The 18,618-nt window shown below is 39.5% G+C and overlaps 1 protein-coding gene and 1 long non-coding RNA gene across 7 annotated transcripts; one reads left to right on the forward strand and one right to left on the reverse strand.

Moving 5' to 3' along the window:
- Positions 1-1,416: 1,416 nt before the first annotated feature.
- LOC111808085 (uncharacterized) lies at positions 1,417-6,373 on the forward strand. 5 transcript variants are annotated; one of them, XR_015411489.1, is made up of 7 exons: positions 1,417-2,081; positions 2,363-2,412; positions 2,840-3,803; positions 3,907-4,040; positions 4,168-4,927; positions 5,022-5,313; positions 5,398-6,373. It is a non-coding gene; the product is annotated as an uncharacterized LOC111808085 (long non-coding RNA). The 5 variants fall into 5 exon arrangements; XR_015411488.1 differs by having other exon boundaries at positions 5,404-6,373; XR_015411487.1 differs by having other exon boundaries at positions 5,652-6,373.
- LOC111808081 (CDPK-related kinase 6) lies at positions 2,419-5,919 on the reverse strand. 2 transcript variants are annotated; one of them, XM_023693877.2, is made up of 11 exons: positions 5,440-5,919; positions 5,137-5,267; positions 4,999-5,040; positions 4,813-4,921; positions 4,638-4,716; positions 4,122-4,418; positions 3,918-4,027; positions 3,738-3,842; positions 3,587-3,649; positions 2,781-2,948; positions 2,419-2,695 (listed from the first exon to the last, which is right to left on the reverse strand). In XM_023693877.2, the coding sequence occupies exons 1-11, from the start codon at positions 5,917-5,919 to the stop codon at positions 2,561-2,563; spliced, it is 1,719 nt and encodes a 572-aa protein (XP_023549645.2). In that variant the 3' UTR covers positions 2,419-2,560. The 2 variants fall into 2 exon arrangements, with proteins under 2 accessions (XP_023549645.2, XP_023549644.2); XM_023693876.2 differs by having other exon boundaries at positions 2,419-2,948.
- Positions 6,374-18,618: the final 12,245 nt, after the last annotated feature.

Below are 18,618 nucleotides of genomic sequence, written 5' to 3' on the forward strand. Positions count from 1 at the left end.
CTTATCCACCATACGTTACAATAATAATTAATCTCGTAAATATAAAATATTCAACAATTACATGGCGCGATTTATAACTAACATCGGTTATTAAATATTATTCATTTTCGTTATAATCTTAAAAATATGATTGGATTACGTTCCATTATAACTCTATTTTTAAGTTGGTTGAGTTGACTCAATAAAAAAAAAAAAGTCAAACCATGAACCAACAGTAGGTTTCTAAAAATTTTTATGGTTTAGGTTGAGTAGTCTGAGGTGGTGAGGTTTTCGAGTCATATAAACACCTCTAAATCATAGTGAATGATTTTCTGTAGTAAGCTTATAAGCTACAAAATTGCACTTTCGATTGATATAGATAGAGCCTTGGATTGGAACCGAACAAACATTTGGAGCTTATTTGCAGATGCAGATACAGATACAGAAAGAGATGTTCACTAGAGCGGCGAAGATAGAAAACCTTTTCCCCGTCCTCGCCCCCTATTTTAATATTTATTTTGTGAAATTTTTAATTTTTTAATTTTAATCTTTATCTCCATAAATTATTCAATTTATTTTTTAACGTATTTAGATAAAGATGAATAGAGAAAAGAAATAAATATTATTAAAGAGAAAATTAAAATTAATTTGAAAAGAATAAATGCCCCTTAAAAAAGGGAATAAAAAAAAAGTAAAAAAAAAAAAGAGAGATGACGGCCTGGCCATCTCCCGGGGTTCTGCCTTTGCTTTTTCACGCGGACTTGGAAATGAAATTAAATTCCATTTATTTTTTCCGAGTATAAATACGACGCGTCCGCTACCACCACTCCGGCGTTCCCTTTTTCTGCTGTGTTTTCACTTTTATATATGTTGATCGGAATTAGGGTGAAGCCTCGATGAGCAATATCCCTTCCTCCTTCACTGATTCCTCTTTCAATCTCTTCACCCTCGTCATCTCTTCCTCTCACGCTTGGATCTTCACTCTTTGACAAGCTTCCAATTGCAGCAGCTGCAGCGGCTTCTTCTTCTTCTTCTTCTAATTCCGATGGGGTTTGGCGGCGGTGGCGGTGGTGGCGGCGGTGGCGACAAGCATCAGCACCTCCTGCATCTGAATTTCCATTTCCATATTCATTTGCCTCACTTTCACCACCATCATCATCGGAACAAGGTGGAGACTCCCAAGGGGTGTTTGGCTATTCTCGTCGGCCAACAGCAAGAGCGGTTCGTGATTCCTGTCATTTATGTTAACCATCCTTTGTTCGCTCGGCTCTTGAAGGAGGCCGAAGACGAGTATGGCTTCGACCAGAAAGGACCTATCGCCATCCCTTGCCCTGTCGACGACTTCCGTACTCTCCAGGGCATAATTCATCACGATCATCACCCCCATCATCTTCTTCCCATCTCCTGTTTTAGGGATTCGTCTCATCCCCATTGCTGATATTGATGAATACCGACCTTAGTTCTTAGTTTTGGGTCCTCTTTGTTTGTTTGTTAATTTTCTGATACACATAACCAATAGCAATTCATGCGTTACCATTGCTTTCTGGAAGTGGAATTGGAATTTCCTCTGTTTATACATTCAAATTATTGTCACTGTCAACATGGTCTAGCTTGCCATTGAATGTTGTATCATATACGAGCTTCTTCAGCCTCAATCATGATGATTAATCTCTGTTTCTTCCTAGTTAAAATTCAAATAACGTAATCAAAACTGTCTGAAATTGATTCTCGGAAGGATATTTGACCATTAGAACTCTTTTATCTTTTTAAAGAGGCCCGTTTGACTTCAAAAAAATGAGGGATCTCTATCCCATGGGAAAAGGGGTGGGTGGAGATTGCTTTGCTTGTAAGGATGTAATAACTTTTTATTATTCTTTCTGGCAATGACACCTACAGCTTTGCTGACGCGTTTTTCTGTGTATACTAAATCCTCCCTTGAATAACGCCAAGTCAAATTCTCTTTACAACATTATTATGCTTCTTCCACTTACAGTATGTATTGCATTACAGTCTTGCAGATGCCATCATTGACTTCCCAATTATGACCATCCATAGCCCACATGGAATGGACGACATCAGCTCACCCCACCTCAACCCCATCAGTATTCTTACTTTTCTGTTTCCCTTCATTGCTTTTCTTTTATTCATATATTCATTACGTTTGGAAGTTCCTCGCTATGTCAAGACTAAACCCATATGTTTACAGAAAAACATAAAAAAGAAACAGAATGAAGAATTCTAAAATCTTGAAAATTATATCTTCAAACGTTTATTTCAATTGAGCACTTAAGTTTGGGAGAATGAAAGAACATAATATAGCATATCAGTTTGACAAGTCTCAGTAACATCTGTATTCTGATCTCTGCCTTGTTTTTACATGTAGGAAGGATTACAAAGAACTGGGCGGTGAAATGGGAAAGAATGCAATACATGGTACAGCCTCATTTCTTTTTATGTTTCTCAATCGCATGGTCCTCTTTTATTCAGTGTTTTGAAGCTGCTAGGAATCAAATTGATAATACAATGAGGAGAAAAAATGAATCAAGTGTACAGCTATTGAACTATCTGCTTCTTCTGTGTGTTAATGTCTTGTATTAGAGTAGCGGATTGTAACACCATGTAGAAATCTTGTATATCCGAAAAAACTGAGTTTCCCATCAGAACTTCTTGTCCAATTCTGGAGAAAAGAATGAGCTATAGGACCCAGATTCATTTCCTGAACACATTTTAAACTTGCACTTCAATTCACTGTTGTTAGTTGTGTAAAATGTAGTAATTCCAAGCGTCGAATTGTTTCTTACCTGAACTAACTCATGTACTGAAATGACTCGATTTCCTTCCTGCTCGAAATACTCGAAAGCTCGGGTGGCGATGCTTTCCCATCCTGCAACAGCCTCCAGCTGATATACACTGATTGCAGCTGCGCAGAACTCCTCAAAGCCCATTCTTTTGTTAGCGAGAGGTTCCATCTAAATACAAGTTGGAAATGTTAGTGAAAAAGAATATCAACCACGGCCGGAGAGCATTATGCCAGAGTTGCAGAGAATGTAACTTCATTTTGGTATATGCATAAAAGGTGTAACAATCCAAGCCTACCGCTAGCAGATATTGTCATCTTTGGACTTCCCCTCAAGGCTTCAAAATGTATATGCTAGGGAGAGGTTTCCACACCCTTATAAAGGGTGTTTTGTTCTCCTCCCCAACCGACGTGGGATCTCACAATCCACATCCCCTTCGGGGCCTAGCGTCTTTAGTAGCATTCGTTCCCTTCTCCAATCGATGTGGGACCCTAAATTCACCCCCTAAGGGCCTAGCTTTGTTGGCACACCGCCTTTTCTTGTCCACCCCCCTTCGGAGCTCAACCTCTTCGTTGGTACATCGCTCGGTGTCTGGCTCTGATATCATTTGTAACAACTCAAGCTCACCGCTAGTCAATATTGTGTTCTTTGGGCATTTCCCTTCGAGCTTCCCCTCAAGGCTTTAAAACGCGTCTGTTAAGGAGAGGTTTCCACACTCTTATAAAGGTTGTTTCGTTCTCCTTCCCAATCAATATGGGATCTCACAAAAGGTGTCTAAATTGAAGGCCAAGAAGTAAAAGTGATCTCACCATCTTCAGAATGTCAGCAACATTGGATCCCCTCATTGCATCAGTTACGTTTCTCACAAGAGCCTGCATAAGGTCAACTCATAATATGTATGCATCAACAGTAAAGATTACAAAGTAAACGTTGAAGCAAAAAGAATGGCGGGAGCCTAACCGTTTTGTAGTTATCAATGGTTACAAATCCATTTTGTGGCTCCAAAAGCTTGAATTGGGTCCTGAGGTAGAAAAGTTCATCTTCTGTCAAAGCTTTTGCAAGTGCCTACAATAATGTAGAGATGTCGTTAAAGTTATTGATGCACCATTTGTGTTATGTTCAATTGCAGTGACAGATTACCTTCAATGCTGCACGCTTGAAAGGAGTTGCACGAAGATATGCCTTAACTGACTTGTATATGAAGTTATCCAAGGGCACGGCAAGATCTTCATCTCGTAACCACGGGTGTGCTGTGAATCAAAGGTGCGAAATTGTTTGCTTATCAATAAATATACTTGTATAACATTTTATTGGTACTAGAAAAAATGAGCCTGAAGATTTTACTTAAAGCTTGTGCTGCTGTCATTCTTTTTCTATGGTCTTTATTTAGAAGGCGTTTCACAAAATCTTTAGCTTCTGGAGAGATGGTCGGCCAAGGGGAATCATCGAAGTTAGGATCGGCTCTTAGCACAGAGCGGAAGATTCCTGATTCAGTTCTTGCCCAGAAAGGTCTGCTCCCACACAACAGTATATATGCTATGACACCAATACTCCACATGTCTGCTTCAAAACTGTAGGATCTGTAGAGTACTTCAGGAGCAACATAGTATGCACTGCCGACGACATCATTCAGACGTTCATCTGTAGAAGAACTATAGGTGTTGTGATAACAGTCTCACCCCTAATGAGATGGCAAAGTGAAAATCAAGTAGGAATTGAAAGCAGCAACTTCTCAAGGACAGCCCAGAAGCTTGGATGGTAATATATGAATCTCTCTCCACCAATCTTTCATAATATATGCAAATGTTTAATGAACTGAACAGAGGCAAGAACATATTATCAAGGGCAACATGTATTTACCTGGCTTGACGAAGTCAGAGAGACCAAAATCAATGAGTTTGAGCCCTGTGTTCTCATCTTTCTTCATAAAAAGGAAATTCTGGTACAGTGAATGTGGATAAAGCTAGTTACAACAAGTAATAGGGAACTTTATTCAAAGCCAAAGAATGACTTGAAGCTAAAAGAAGATGTGTACCTCTGGCTTCAAGTCACGGTGCACTATCCCTTGTAGATGACAAAATGCAACAACACAGAGTATCTGCACAATGATCGTTTTCGATTCTTGTTCTTGATATCTTCCTCCTCTGCAGGTATACGTTATGAACTTGTAATCGAGTTGATCGACGTTTTTCTCAGAGTAAATGAATCAAACCATTTTTACCTTGACACTATTCTTTCTAGCAGTTCTCCGCCTTCACACAATCTGATACCAAATTCAGAAAAAGGGTTGATATTAACTTGATTGAGCTATCAGAAAATGCAGGGCTATTGGCAAAAACAGATATCTACAAGCACATACTCCATAACTATGTAAATGTTATTGGCATCTTCAAATGCACCGTGGAAATGGACCAGATTCTTGTGCCCGGACAATGCTTTCAGTATCTTTACCTCCCGGCGAACATCTTCGATTCCAATGGTCGATGTCATCTGCCAAACCAAATAAGTCCGAGCAGCGAGTTGGCATCAAAATAATGTAAGTCTTTCGTTCCCACTTATGTAAATGGATTTTAAAGCAGTTTTAGATCAGGATCTCACGTTTTAGATGAACTAAATCAAGGAACAGATTGAGCTGAAGAAATGAGTATTGAACTAGACGAACCTTAGATTTAGAGATGATTTTGACGGCCACAGGCTTTCCTTTGAGGTCGCCTTTTTTACCCTTAGCCCAGAAAGTATGTCCAAAATGACCCCTCCCCACCTCCCTCCCGAGCTCGAACTTCGCGCCAAAGTTCGTCGAGTACCCAAAGCTTTTATCCAACTGAACCTCTCCCAACCCCTCTTCCCTAATTTGGTTTTCCTCTTGTATCGAAGCCTTGCGCGATTTTCGCCGTAGAATGGCCATGATGGGCTTGGCTGGCGAAGGAGGCGGTAGAGGCCATCGGAATTTCCTCCTCGGAGTTCTGGCTGGCGACGGCGCTATTCCAGAAGGCAGAGGACTAGAAAATGGGCTCGCTGTCGCAGAGACAGAGTTGGAGTGCCGGGTATCTTCGGGTATGGGCGAAGAACTCGGACGGCTGCCACCGGAAATCACAGCGTGGTTACTGACATCAGAAACGCTTTTACTACAGTGGTGTCCCATGGGAAAAGTTAAGCTGGAAGGAAGACGTTAATCGGAGAATGGTTTAAGCATAAATGGCAATCTGTGGAAATTTAGTTCTGAATTCGAGACCTCTGAGAAGAGAAAGAAGAAGAAGAAGAAGAAGAAAGAGTCGTCGGAGAGAAGGTGAGCGTTGAAAATGGAGGTTGGAAAGTCGTCGGAGGAAGGTAAATTGGAAGTAGGAACAGACATGCCGTTCGTTTGATTTAATTTAACGATGAGGCTGATGAATAGGCTGCTGACACGTGGCATATGATTTCGTCAATTTAGGTGACCAAGAATTTAAAAAAAAAATAGAATTTGAAAAATAAGAGTCGACATGTTTATTTAATTATTTATTTTTTTACAATTTTAATGTAATTAATTTTATTAAGTCAAATGATTAAAAAGATTAACTAATTTAATTCTCATTCATTAATAAAAATATTTTATATAATGTCTTAAATTTTAAGTTCTTAAATCTATTTAGCGTTAAATATTTTAATTATTCTCAAATAAATAATTTTAATAAAATTGTACAAAATTTCAATTAAATAATTAACACGGCCATCAAATTAAAAATTAATTACAAATGATATTTTATATAATAATAATAATAATAATGATAATAATAATAATAATAAATGGTAGGAAAATAAAAAATAAAAAATAAAAAAAAAAAGTGAAATTAGAAGAATTTTGCAAAGTAGAGAATTTAAAAAGATTTAATTAACATTTTCCCACTGTGGGATTTAAATAATAAAAAATGGGAAGAAAATGAAAGGAGATGAGAAGTCAAAGAGTAGCAGGTAACTGGATAGAGTTCCAATCTGTGTTCAAATTGGGCTATTGGAGTGTTATTTTTTTAATTATTTAAAAAATCTTATTTATCGTGACTTGGGTTGTAACCCTATTTTTATCTCGAGCAAAAAAAGAGGTAAACATGTAAACCAAATCGAATTTTCGACTTTTAAAAAATTCAACCTAACCTGATATGAATCAAGATATCAATCTGCATATAAACTTTAAAGAGTATGTGAAGAAAATGTTGTTCAAATTATCACAAGATGTTGCAATTCATGTCACATTAATGAAGAATCAAGCTTCATTTATTCACGGACGGTTACAAATTTTAGGTGAATGATAATCGAGAGTTTATGTTTCTTTAATGTATTTTAAGGCTTTTGTTTATTTTAACGTTACATTTATATAGTGGTCATAAAGTGTGAAAGTTACAACTCTTGAAATGCATCTTGTAAAATTAATGGTTTTCATTTTGAGGCTACATAAAGCTAGGTATATTGTCTCTACAGGGTAGGTTTGGAAAATGTAGAAAGAAAAAAAAAACATTCGTGCTTTCTTTTAGCCAATGTCTAAGTTTCTCTGCAATTTCATGTAGTTTAGATTATATATTTAGAATCATTCAGTTTGACATGATTTGTTGAACACAACTTTTTGTGGGAAACACTCACACTCTTTATTAAGACCAATCGAGAAGAGATTACATGACACTGATGAAAACCTAGATAAGATGAAAGGGTATTTATAGTAGAGGCTAGACAATTTATTCTTAAAACTTTTGAACCTTTGTTCTAAAATACCAAAATCATTTTCCTAAATTTATTCCTAAAATTCCTAAATCATTTTCCTAACGTAAATATATGATGACTCACACAATTGTTGGGCTCAACTCTATTGTGCTAGTGATGATATTTTAACACTCCCCCTCAGCACTAATTCTCATTCTCTACACCATGTTGAGCTGACAACGAAAGCTCTCATGTTTGCCAGTATTCAGCCCTTTTGTAAATAAGTATGTCACTTGGTCATCGATCCTGATCTGCTGCATCTCGATTTCTTCCTTCACAACTTTCTCTCTAATGAAATGGTGGTACACCTCCACATGCTTTGTTCTAGCATGAAACATCAGATTTTCTGCTAGGCAAATCACAGATTGGTTGTTGCAATGAAGTGATATTGGATAGTCAATTTTCTGGTGCAAATCTTCCATCAAGAGTTTCAACTATGTACTTTCTAGAGTTGCTCTTGCTGCCGATCTATACTCTGCTTCTGTAGTTGACAATAATACTGTTGGTTGTCTTTTGCTACACTAAGAAATTGTTCCCGGACCAAACTTGAACACATACCTAATGGTTGATCTTCGAATATCGTGATCTCCTACATAGTCAGCATCACAGTATCCAACTAGCTTCTAGTCTTTGCTTCTTTTGTACAGAAGACCATAGTCGATTGTACCTTTGACATATCTCAAGATCCATCGAATTGCATCTAAATGAGGCTTCTTTGGGCTTTGCATCTACCGACTCATGACTCCAACTGCATAAGAAATATCAGGCCGAGTTAAAGTTAGGTAGATAAGACTATCTACTCGTTGTCGGTATGTCGTTTCATCGTTCAACTCTTTGCCTTCATGTGCACAAATCTTGGCATTTGTCTCCATCGGTGTTAAAGCTTGCTTGTCTAACATGCTGAACTTCTGAAGCATATCTCTTGTATACTTTTGTTGACAGAGAAACAATCCTTCATTTGTCTGATCAACTCCTAGCTCTTTCATCTAAAAGCGTACGGATAAATTTCTCTTTCGTCGTCCCCGATGATAATCAAATCGTCCACATAGACCAACACAAATGCAAATTTTTCTTCTCTTTCTTTGATGAACAAGCTTGAGTCTGCTGCGCAACTGAATAACCATTTTGGGCAAGAAATTTAGCAATCTTACCATACCAAGCTCTCGGTGCTTGCTTTAGTCCGTAAAGAGCTTTTCTAAGCTTGCATACGTGATTCGGATTAGCTACACTCTCAAATCCCTTTGGTTGGTTTATATAAATCTCCTTGTTTAACTCTCCATGTAAGAAAGCATTCTTCACATCCATCTGCCACAGTTTCCAATCTTTACTTGTCGCAAATGCTAGCAGGACTCGTACGGTAGTGATATTTGCCACTGACGGAATGTTTCATCATAGTCTAGTCCATATTGTTGAGAAAATTTTTGAGCTACGAGTCGAGTCTTGTATCTCTCGATTGATCTATCTAGTCGACGCTTTATTTTGTAGACCCACTTGCAAGAGATGGGTTTGACATCTCCTAGTCATGACACTAGTTTCCAAGTTTGATTCTGGTCCAAGGCTATAATTTCTACCGAGTTTTGTGATGCTTCTTCATATGTCTATGATTTATTGATTCTGTCTTCTACAATAGCTGCATTAACATACTTAGGATTTGGCTTTTGGATTCCTTTTGATCGCCTAAGTTGTTGATATGTCGTTTCCATTTCATCAAATTCGCTTGATTGAGTGACTTCTTGCTCATCAACATCATTGTCACTTGGGTCTACAAACACATCAATACTTGGCTGAGTGTGCGTAGTTTGCTCCCCGTTGTAGAATTTCTTCAATATTATTTGAATTTGGTAAGACTTTCTTCTCCGAGGACCACCATGAAGATGTTTCATAAAAAAAATACATCTCTTGATGTATAGTATTTTCCACTTGTTAGATCACAACACTTCCACCCTTTCCTTTGATTGTCGTATCCAACAAATATACACTTGACTACTTTCTTGTCAAACTTGCTAGGTAGATGATCAAACACAAATACATAGCAAACACAACTAAATACTCGAAGTAGCTGACTGTAGGTCTCATATCTCATAGTATCTCGAATCCTAGCCTTGGTTGGGGAAGCTTGTTGATCACATGGGCAGCAGTTCGCATAGCTCCAGCCCAAAATCTTCTTGAAACATTCTTTATGTGTAACATGCTTTGACATATTTCTGCAAGGTGTCGATTATTTCTTTCTGCTACACCATTTTGTTGTGGCATGTTGTCACATGTAAATTGACGTCGTATCCCACATTTGTGTAAATATTGATCGAACGCATTTGACGTGTATTCTCCGCCTTTGTTTGAACATAGGCAATGAATCTTCACTCTTACTTCTTCTTCGATCATCATCTTGAATTCTTGAAATTTTGAGAATGTGTCAGACTTTTTTTTCATAAAAAAAATCTACACATATCTTGAGTAGTCGTCAATAAATGTCACCATATACCGCATTCTGCTGATCGATGCTTGTTTGACTGAACCAAACAAATCAGTGTGAATGAACTCTAATGGTTTCTTTGCTTTGAAACTTGATTCTTTGTACGGTAATTGATGAGCTTTACCATATGGACATCCAGCGCAAACAACATCAGTTTTGACTTCAAGTTGAGGTAGACCTTTGAGCATGAATTTTTCCATAATCAACCTCAACCTGTTGTAGCCAACATGTCCGAATCTTGCATGCCATAGATCTGTTGTCTCGTTCTTCTGGGTCTTGTCAACATAGGCAGACTCTACAGATAGAACGTAAACGGAATCCACTCTTCGTCCTTCTATTGTCAGCTTTCGTATTATCTTAACATCCTCATAGACTTTCACATCCTCTAGCCCAAACAGGATGTAGTTTCCTGATGTTGTTAGTTGTGACACTGACAACAAGTTCTTCTTTATACCCGGTACATGATAAACATTATGTAGTGATACTATATCAAACTTATTGTCGTGCATGATTGTCGTATTGTCAATCTGAGCAATCGACAACTATGTGTTATTTGTTGTGCGTACCATGCGACTCCCTTTGTACTCTTTCTTGTCTTGTAATTTTCTCTGATTGCCAGTCATGTGGTTTGAGTATCCTGAATCAATGATCCAGTCATTCTCATAATCGATATGATCTTCCATCATCGCCATGAGTGCTAGCTCGTCTTCTTTTATGGCATAAAGTACCTCTGCATCTCATTCCTCCTCCATCTCCATGCTAGAGGATGCCACATTGCTTTCAATCGATTTTTTCTTGGACCAACAATCTCTGGACATGTGGTCTTCCTTCTTGCAATTGTAGCAAATACCTTCAAATATCTTCCTTTGAGAGCTCTTGTTGTCATTCTTATGAGCTATTCCTAGTTGTGCAGTTCCTTGGTGGCTTCTTCTTTTGTCACCATTTTTGTATCCACGTTTGTTAGAAGACTTATTATTGCTCCGACTTTCACTTGTACAGAGTGCTTCTTCTTCACTCTTCAATGTGATGCCTCCCATTTATTTAGCCATGGCTTCTTGCTAGCTAATAAATTTTCAAACTCTAGATGGTTGAGTGGGCCATCCTTGTACAACAATAATGAAGCTTCTATATTCTGATCGCAATCCGTGGATATTGATCCTCTTCATTCAATCTTCTCCAATTGCGGACTTTGGGTCTAGTTCAGTAATCTCTTGCAGATCGACTTGACTTTGTTGAAGTACTGAGCAATCGTCATGTCACGTTATGAAATTGATAACAACACGTTATGAAATTCATATCATTCTTCTTTGAAACCAACATCACGAACGTGTCCCATGCTTCTTTCGGTGCCTTGTCATCCCAAATATGCTCCAACTTATCTTCTCCAATTGTGGTCTTCAAGGCAAACGTTACTTTGCTTGCTTTGATTCTCCATTTGAGCAAGGCGCCGTTAGAATCTGTCACAATATCTCACGCTCAAAGGTGTGAGTAAATATGAAATTATTATTACTCAAAGAGGGTGATACAGGAACAATTGAAATAAAATAAACGGTTTACTGTGGCTTGTGTTTAACTCAGCCAAGGGCTTCTATTTAAACAAAAATAAATCCTATAAATAGCTCCTACAAAAACTCTACTGAAATAACCATTCCTACAAAAGCTCTGCTGAAATAAACTATTCCTACTCATGAGGATGAATTCCATCTAAAATAGGTTGCACTAATTTTTACAGCCTCCTTTAGTGCAAGCTTATTTCTTGATCACTCCGAGAGACTTACGAAAGGCTTCAAACTTTACTTTGGCAAGTGCCTTAGTGAATATGTTTGCAACTTGCTCATTAGTATGTATTTTCAGCAATTCAACATCCTGCGATAACACTTTCTCTCGAACAAAGTGATAATGAGTTTCAATATGTTTCAAACGAGCATGAAACACCGGATTTTCAGCGAGTTTTATTGCACTTTCATTATCACAATTGATTTGAGTTGGCTGATTAAGAGTAGTCATCATTTCTTGAATAAGCCTTCTGAGCCACATGCATTCTTGAGTAGCCATTGTAGCACCTACATATTCTGCTTCACAACTTGACAAAGCAATGGTACTTCGCTTCTTACTGCACCATGAAATTGCAGCAGAGCCTGCTGTAAAACAAAAACCTGTTGTAGAGCGTCTGTCGTTCACGTCACCAGCCCAATCGCATCTACAAAACCACTCATTAAAAATGACTTTGATTTCTTATACATTAATCCATAATTTACAGTGCCCTTGATGTAACAAAGAATCCTTTTTGCTGCAATTAAATGAGACTCATGTGGTTGATCCATAAATTGAGCCACAACTCCTACTGAAAAGGCAATGTCTGGCCTTGTGATAGTTAAGTAGAATAAGCTACCAACAAGTTGACAAAAGAATGTCGCATCTGCTAGTGACTTCCCTTCATTTCTAGCTAATTTTAGATTTGGTTCCATAGGAGTAGTTTTTTCTCTTGAATTCTCCATACGAAACCTCTGCAATAAACTTGATGCATATCCTTTTTTAGACAGAAAATAACCACCATCACATTTCTTAATTTCTAACCCAGGAAACAATCAGCTTCACCTAATCTTTTCATTTCAAAACGAACAGACAGGGCATCTTGAAGACTACTGATTTCAACACTATCATCACCAGTAATAATCATGTCATCAACATAAAGTAAGAGCAAGGTGCATCCAGTTGTTGTTTTCTTAACAAATAAGCTCGGATCAGCACATGAACACTTAAAACCACAAAAATTAAGATATTGAGCAATCTTACCAAACCAAGCACGAGGAGCTTGTTTGAGTCCGTATAATGCCTTCTTAAGTCTGCACACGTAATCAGGATATTCCTTAGAGGTAAATCCTTGCGGCTGCTCCATAAAAATATCACGATCCAACTCTCCGTAAAGGAAAGCATTTTTCACATCAAGCTGCCATAATTTCTAGCCTTTATTGGCAACTAAAGAGATGATTGTCCGTAATATTACCATCCTTGCGACCGAACTAAAAGTCTCGTCATAGTCTCGACCATATTGCTGAGAGAACCCACTAGCAACAAGGCGAGCTTTGTGTCTATCAATTCTACCATTAGCCTTTTTCTTCACCTTGTAAACCCACTTACAAGTAATTAAATCGGCATCATGAGGCTTTGGTACAAGCTCCGAGGTGTCATTTTTTCGAAGTGCTGAAATTTCTTCCATCATTGCATTTTCTCATTATGAAATTCCTTTGGTTTCACTGTACAACCTCGGCTCATTTTCACTTGTATCTCCCATAAAAAAACATGACAAAACAGAAAATTGATTAATGTCAACTACAGACAAATGACCTGGTAACTTTTTCTGTCTTTGAGGATTTTTTTCTTGTGGCAACTTCAATATTTGTAGTGGCTTCTTTGTTTTCTTCAGCTTGAATGTCTGTCGCAATTGGAAATTCTTTTCTCCCTAATGTAGAATCGTCAGGAAAAAGTGCAACAGTAGTTGTACTTTTGCTGTTATCTGCATCGTCTCTGTAACTTGAAATTTCATCAAACACCACATCACGAGACACAATAACCATCTTTGTTTCCAGATCCATACACCTCCAACCCTTTCCATGAGTATCATAGTCAACATAAATGCATTTTTTTGGCCTTTGGGGTCAAGTTTAGTTTGATTATGTTTCAGTACATGAACGTAACAAATAGATCCAAAAATACGAAAATAACTCACATTGGGTTTGCGATGATAAATCAGCTCGAATGATGATGATTCTGTCCCCAGCCATGGAGGTAGCCGATTTACAACATGGCAATCTGTTTGAAAAGCTAACGCCCATAACTCTCTTGGAAGACTCCTCGCATGCAGCCAAGACAAGCAAACTGATGTAAGATGAGCTAATTTACGCTCAGCCACCCCATTTTGTTGCGGGGTTTCTGGACAAGTCAATTGACGCTGAATCCCATGCTCCTTACAGAATATCATAAAATCATTTGAAAGATATTCTCCACCACTATCAGTGCGCAAGCACTTGATTTTCAATTCAAATTCTTTTTCTACAGCATGCTTAAACTGAATAAATTTTGAAAAAGCTTCACTTTTGTGTTCTAAGAAGTATACCCAACTGAAGCGAGAGAAATCATCCACAAACACCATCACGTAACGAAAGTCGGAATAACTTGCTGTTCGCGTCGGTCCCAAAAGGTCAGAATGAATCAACTCTAATACTATTGAAGCTCTACTCTTTGAGCTTGTGAAAGGAAGACGATGAGACTTACCATATTGGCAGCTTGGACAAATCTCATCATGCTGAATATCTTTAAAGACAGGGACACCATCAAGAAGTTGTTTTGTGGATATTTTCTGCAACAACTGAAAACCCACATGACCCAAACGAGCATGTCAAAGAGTTGAACTTGCATTATGACCAACTTTCTTGATATATTCATCAATGGCTGATAAAACATACAAAGATTCTTTTCTTTTTCCACAGAACATGATATCAGCAGCAACATGTTTCACATTAGATAATATTTGGACATCTTTAGGACCAAAAAGAACATACCTTCTTGAATCTGTTATTTGTGATACAGAAGCAAGGTTTTTTTTCAAACCCGGAACATGATAAACGTCCTTGAGTAGAACACTCCCATCATTCAAATCTCCTTCTTTCGTCACAGGATGCATTGAATTATCAGCTGTCATAATGACCTTCTTTTGAAAATGTGGACGGACGTCTGATAGAAGAGTTTCGTTTCCAGTTGCATGATGAGAACAACCAGAATCAACGATCCATTCTTCATTGTAGTCTATAAAGGCATGAGCACTTGCAGAAGCACCATCTTGATGTACAGCTGAGGTCACATTTGTTGGCTGGTCAAGAATCTCAGTAGTTAAGCAATGTTCCCAAATTGGATCTGAAGAACTTTTACTTTCATGTACGACATTTGCTTCTGATTCCTGCATTTTAACTCAGCAATTTGGCTTAATATGGTCTGACTTTCCGCAACGATGACACACCACTTTCACCCGACAATCTTGTTTAAAATGACCCAGTTTTCCACACTTGTAACAAGCTTTAAATGGCTTCTTTAACGACTCCTCACTTCTGAATTGTTTCCCATTGGTTGATGAAGGCTTTGAATGATAATTTTGTCTCCTTTGATCTTTGACATGCAATGCATCTTCTGACTTTGGGGAAAACTCGTTGTTGCTGGTCATTTGCTTAATCAAGGCTTCTTGATTGGAAAGAAGATTCTCTAGTTCAATTACTGTAGGCTGATTTGCCCACCCTTGTATTAAGGAAACAAAGGGGAATTAAGCATCTTCTGACTTTGATGATGCTCTGATACCAACTGTCATGGTCTTACATTCTTGACCGTGCGGCGTTGCAATACACGCTCACGACTAGCCTTAAGGAGAATTAAGCCCCATATATATTTTTCGCCTCGGCTTTGTGGCTTCGTCGGACCTTAGGCGAGGTTTGTCTTCGCCAATCGAATATCGCTTGTGCGGAATCCAAGCTTGTTCAACCACACACGCCGCCTGTGCGTGCATGTTCGATCGTATGCGACACATTCGACTTGCCTTTTACGCTAGGCCAACTCATTCGGCTCGACCTTGCCTTTGCTCGGGCCAAGGTCTCTCAATACAATGTCGCATCTCATCTTGCCATCTCGATCCTCATCGACAGGGTCCATATGTCTTGACGCCATCCCGAGTCTTGGGATGTCGTCGGCCATCATAACTCATTAGATCATGCCACCGAGAATGGGCCCGCGTGTCGTTCATCTCATCGGAACTTCCCAAACATCCATCCATCCGGGTTCTATCGAGGCATAGGCCCTCCCGTGCCCATGCCGAGTCATTTACGGATATCGTATCGGATAGCGGGTGTATGTAGCAACCTCTAACACGCGGGCTAGAGCGCAATACCGGCACACCCGTACCGTCCGATACTGTCCTTCAAAAATTCATTTCAAAGGAAGTCGCCCGAGACACTCGTCTCGGCACGCTCGCCCACACTGTGACACACGTATGTGCCACAGGGTAGCTCACTTAGGCCACAGAGCCTAGGGGTGGTGGAGAGCTAACACCATGGTACCCCTATAGTACATTTTGAGCCATTTTTATTCTACCAGGTGTAGACATGATTTTGGTGAGGTGTCATACGGTGTCGTGCATTGTCTGCCCAATGTCCGATTGACACTAAACTTGGCGAGCATTCATATTTCATATGGACAGACTTAACTCCCAAACCGCATGCCCAAATTCCTTCCAAAACCCCGACTTTTGAGGTTAAGGCCTGAGCCCTACCCGACCCTTCAACAAGCCTATCTTGTCCTCTTCATGTCTATGCTGATGTCTCTATCTTGCTCATGTCTCAACATGTCTTCAATCCCACTTTGCGTGGTGGTGTGTTGGATGATGCATCGTCCTCCTCGATCGCATCATGACATTCTTCTATGTTGGCCCGCATATGGCCGGATGGGCGTCTCTTGGGGGACGCCCCCTTGCTTGTCATGGCGTGAGGGTCACAACCTACTCTCTTCATAGTATGGTTGTGACATTCTCCCCCACTTAACTTAGTCATCGTCCTCGATGACTTACTCGGGTCACAATCATATTGCAGATTGTGACATTCTCCCCCACTTAATTTAGTCATCATCCTCAATGATTTTCTTGGGCGCATTCGCCCCACCTATTGTGAAATTCTCCCCAACTCAATCTCGGCATCATCCCGATGACGATCCAAACTCCCTGACTATTGGCGACTCGACTCGCTTGATTTGGTTGTGCTTTAGAAAAGTATACTATTGTTGAGCACCTGACTATCTTTTGTCATAATGCTCTTCTTGCTGAAGTCTTGTGCCAACTTGGGACAAGTTCGAGTGGACACTTCTGACTTCTCTTTTTGTCAGGTGGCACCACGTTCTGACTCTTGACTTGGTCAGTTGTTGGGTGAACTTGCCTCACTTTGGCTTGTTCCTTTATCCACGGCTATCCCCCTTCGGACCTATTTCTATTGTTCGCCCATCTTGGACTCGGCCACTTAGACTCGCAACGTAGACGTGACTCTTCAGCGTTTACTATAGTTGTGGGTGAGGCTGACTCTCTTTCCAGACACTCCCCAGACGACTATGGACTTAAAGAAGGGCACCTTGCCCTGTTGAGGCCAACTTGGCCCCAGTGTGTGTATCATCTTTGGATCACATAAATTGGAGCACCCCTCGGGGTGGGGCTCGCAAGCCCAGCCGCGACACTCTTTGGTCGCGACCACGTCTTCTATTGAGCAAAGTCAAAAAACTTTTTGACAGTCTCTTTAGTTGTTGGCGCTGTCTTTCGGCCAACTCTTTGTACTTTGCCACCTTCATGTGGCTATTGTTGTACTTGAACTTCTAGCTTGATGCTCACTTCTCGAGCGGATATTGGTCTTGACATCTGTTGTGGAGTCATCCACCTTAGGCACAAGGTGGTGACTCAAGGAATACATGTGTGCTCGTATGTCTGAGCACCTTTACGGGGTGAGAGACTTATTGGTGTTGCTCTTCCCCATTCGAACTCGACTGCCTCTTTGCAGTAAGGTCGCCCCCCCCCCCCCCCATAAGGACTTACATTGTATACAACTTTTGCACTTGGCCGACACTTGTCTTTTCTCGACTCTCGGCTTCTCTGCTTGTAATCACTGACACTATTCCTCTAATGTGAATGGTTCTTTGGAAGGCACCGTCATGGCGCTTTCTGTTTCATCTGTCTTGTCTTACTTCAGAACTGCAAGCTCTTGTTAGATGAGCTTAGTTTTGCTTGACGGGTAGATCTCCCCAAATTGAGATGTCGACACACGACACTAATGAATCTCGGGTAGTCTTGGCTTCAACCCCCAACTAATTATAATTCTGACCAGCAACTGTCCTGCTTATTTCGGCACTCTTGACACACTTACAAGGTCTTCAATCAACTCTCGGGTTCACTTCTCTTGACTGTCTTGCCTGACTAGACACACAAAATTTGGCTCTGATACCAACTATCACAATATCTCATGCTCGAAGGTGTGAGTAAATATGGAATTATTATTACTCAAAGAGGGTGATATAGGAACAATTGAAATAAAATAAATGGTTTAATGTGGCTCCTATCTAAACAAAAATAAATCCTATAAATAGCTCCTCCAAAAACTCTACTGAAATAACCATTTCTACAAAAGCTCGGCTGAAATAAACTATTCCTACTAATGAGGATGAATTCCATCTAAAATAGGTTGCACTAATTTTGATAGAATCCTCCCTTGTCAGCGTAGTTTCACTCCCACGAACGATCTACCAAAGGTCCTGTTCTTGTAAGTAGTTTCACTCCCACGAACGATCTACCAAAGGTCCTGTTCTTGTAAATAGGATATCATGCATGTTACCAAAGGTTCTGTTCTTGTAAATAAGATATCATGCATGTTACCAAAGGTCCTGTTCTTGTAAATAGGATATCATGCATGTTGCTCACGTGTTGTAGTTGTTGTTGTTGAGTATCTTAATTCCTCCAACAATTTGAAAATCACCCATCGTGTTGGCTATACCTCAGTAATACCAAACAAGTCTCTCGACACAAGACTTGCAAAGTCACAAACTACTCACGACACAAAGAAACTCATT

This window comes from Cucurbita pepo, chromosome 13 (assembly GCF_057944985.1).
Source record: "Cucurbita pepo subsp. pepo isolate OVF chromosome 13, ASM5794498v1, whole genome shotgun sequence".
NCBI lineage: Eukaryota > Viridiplantae > Streptophyta > Magnoliopsida > Cucurbitales > Cucurbitaceae > Cucurbita > Cucurbita pepo.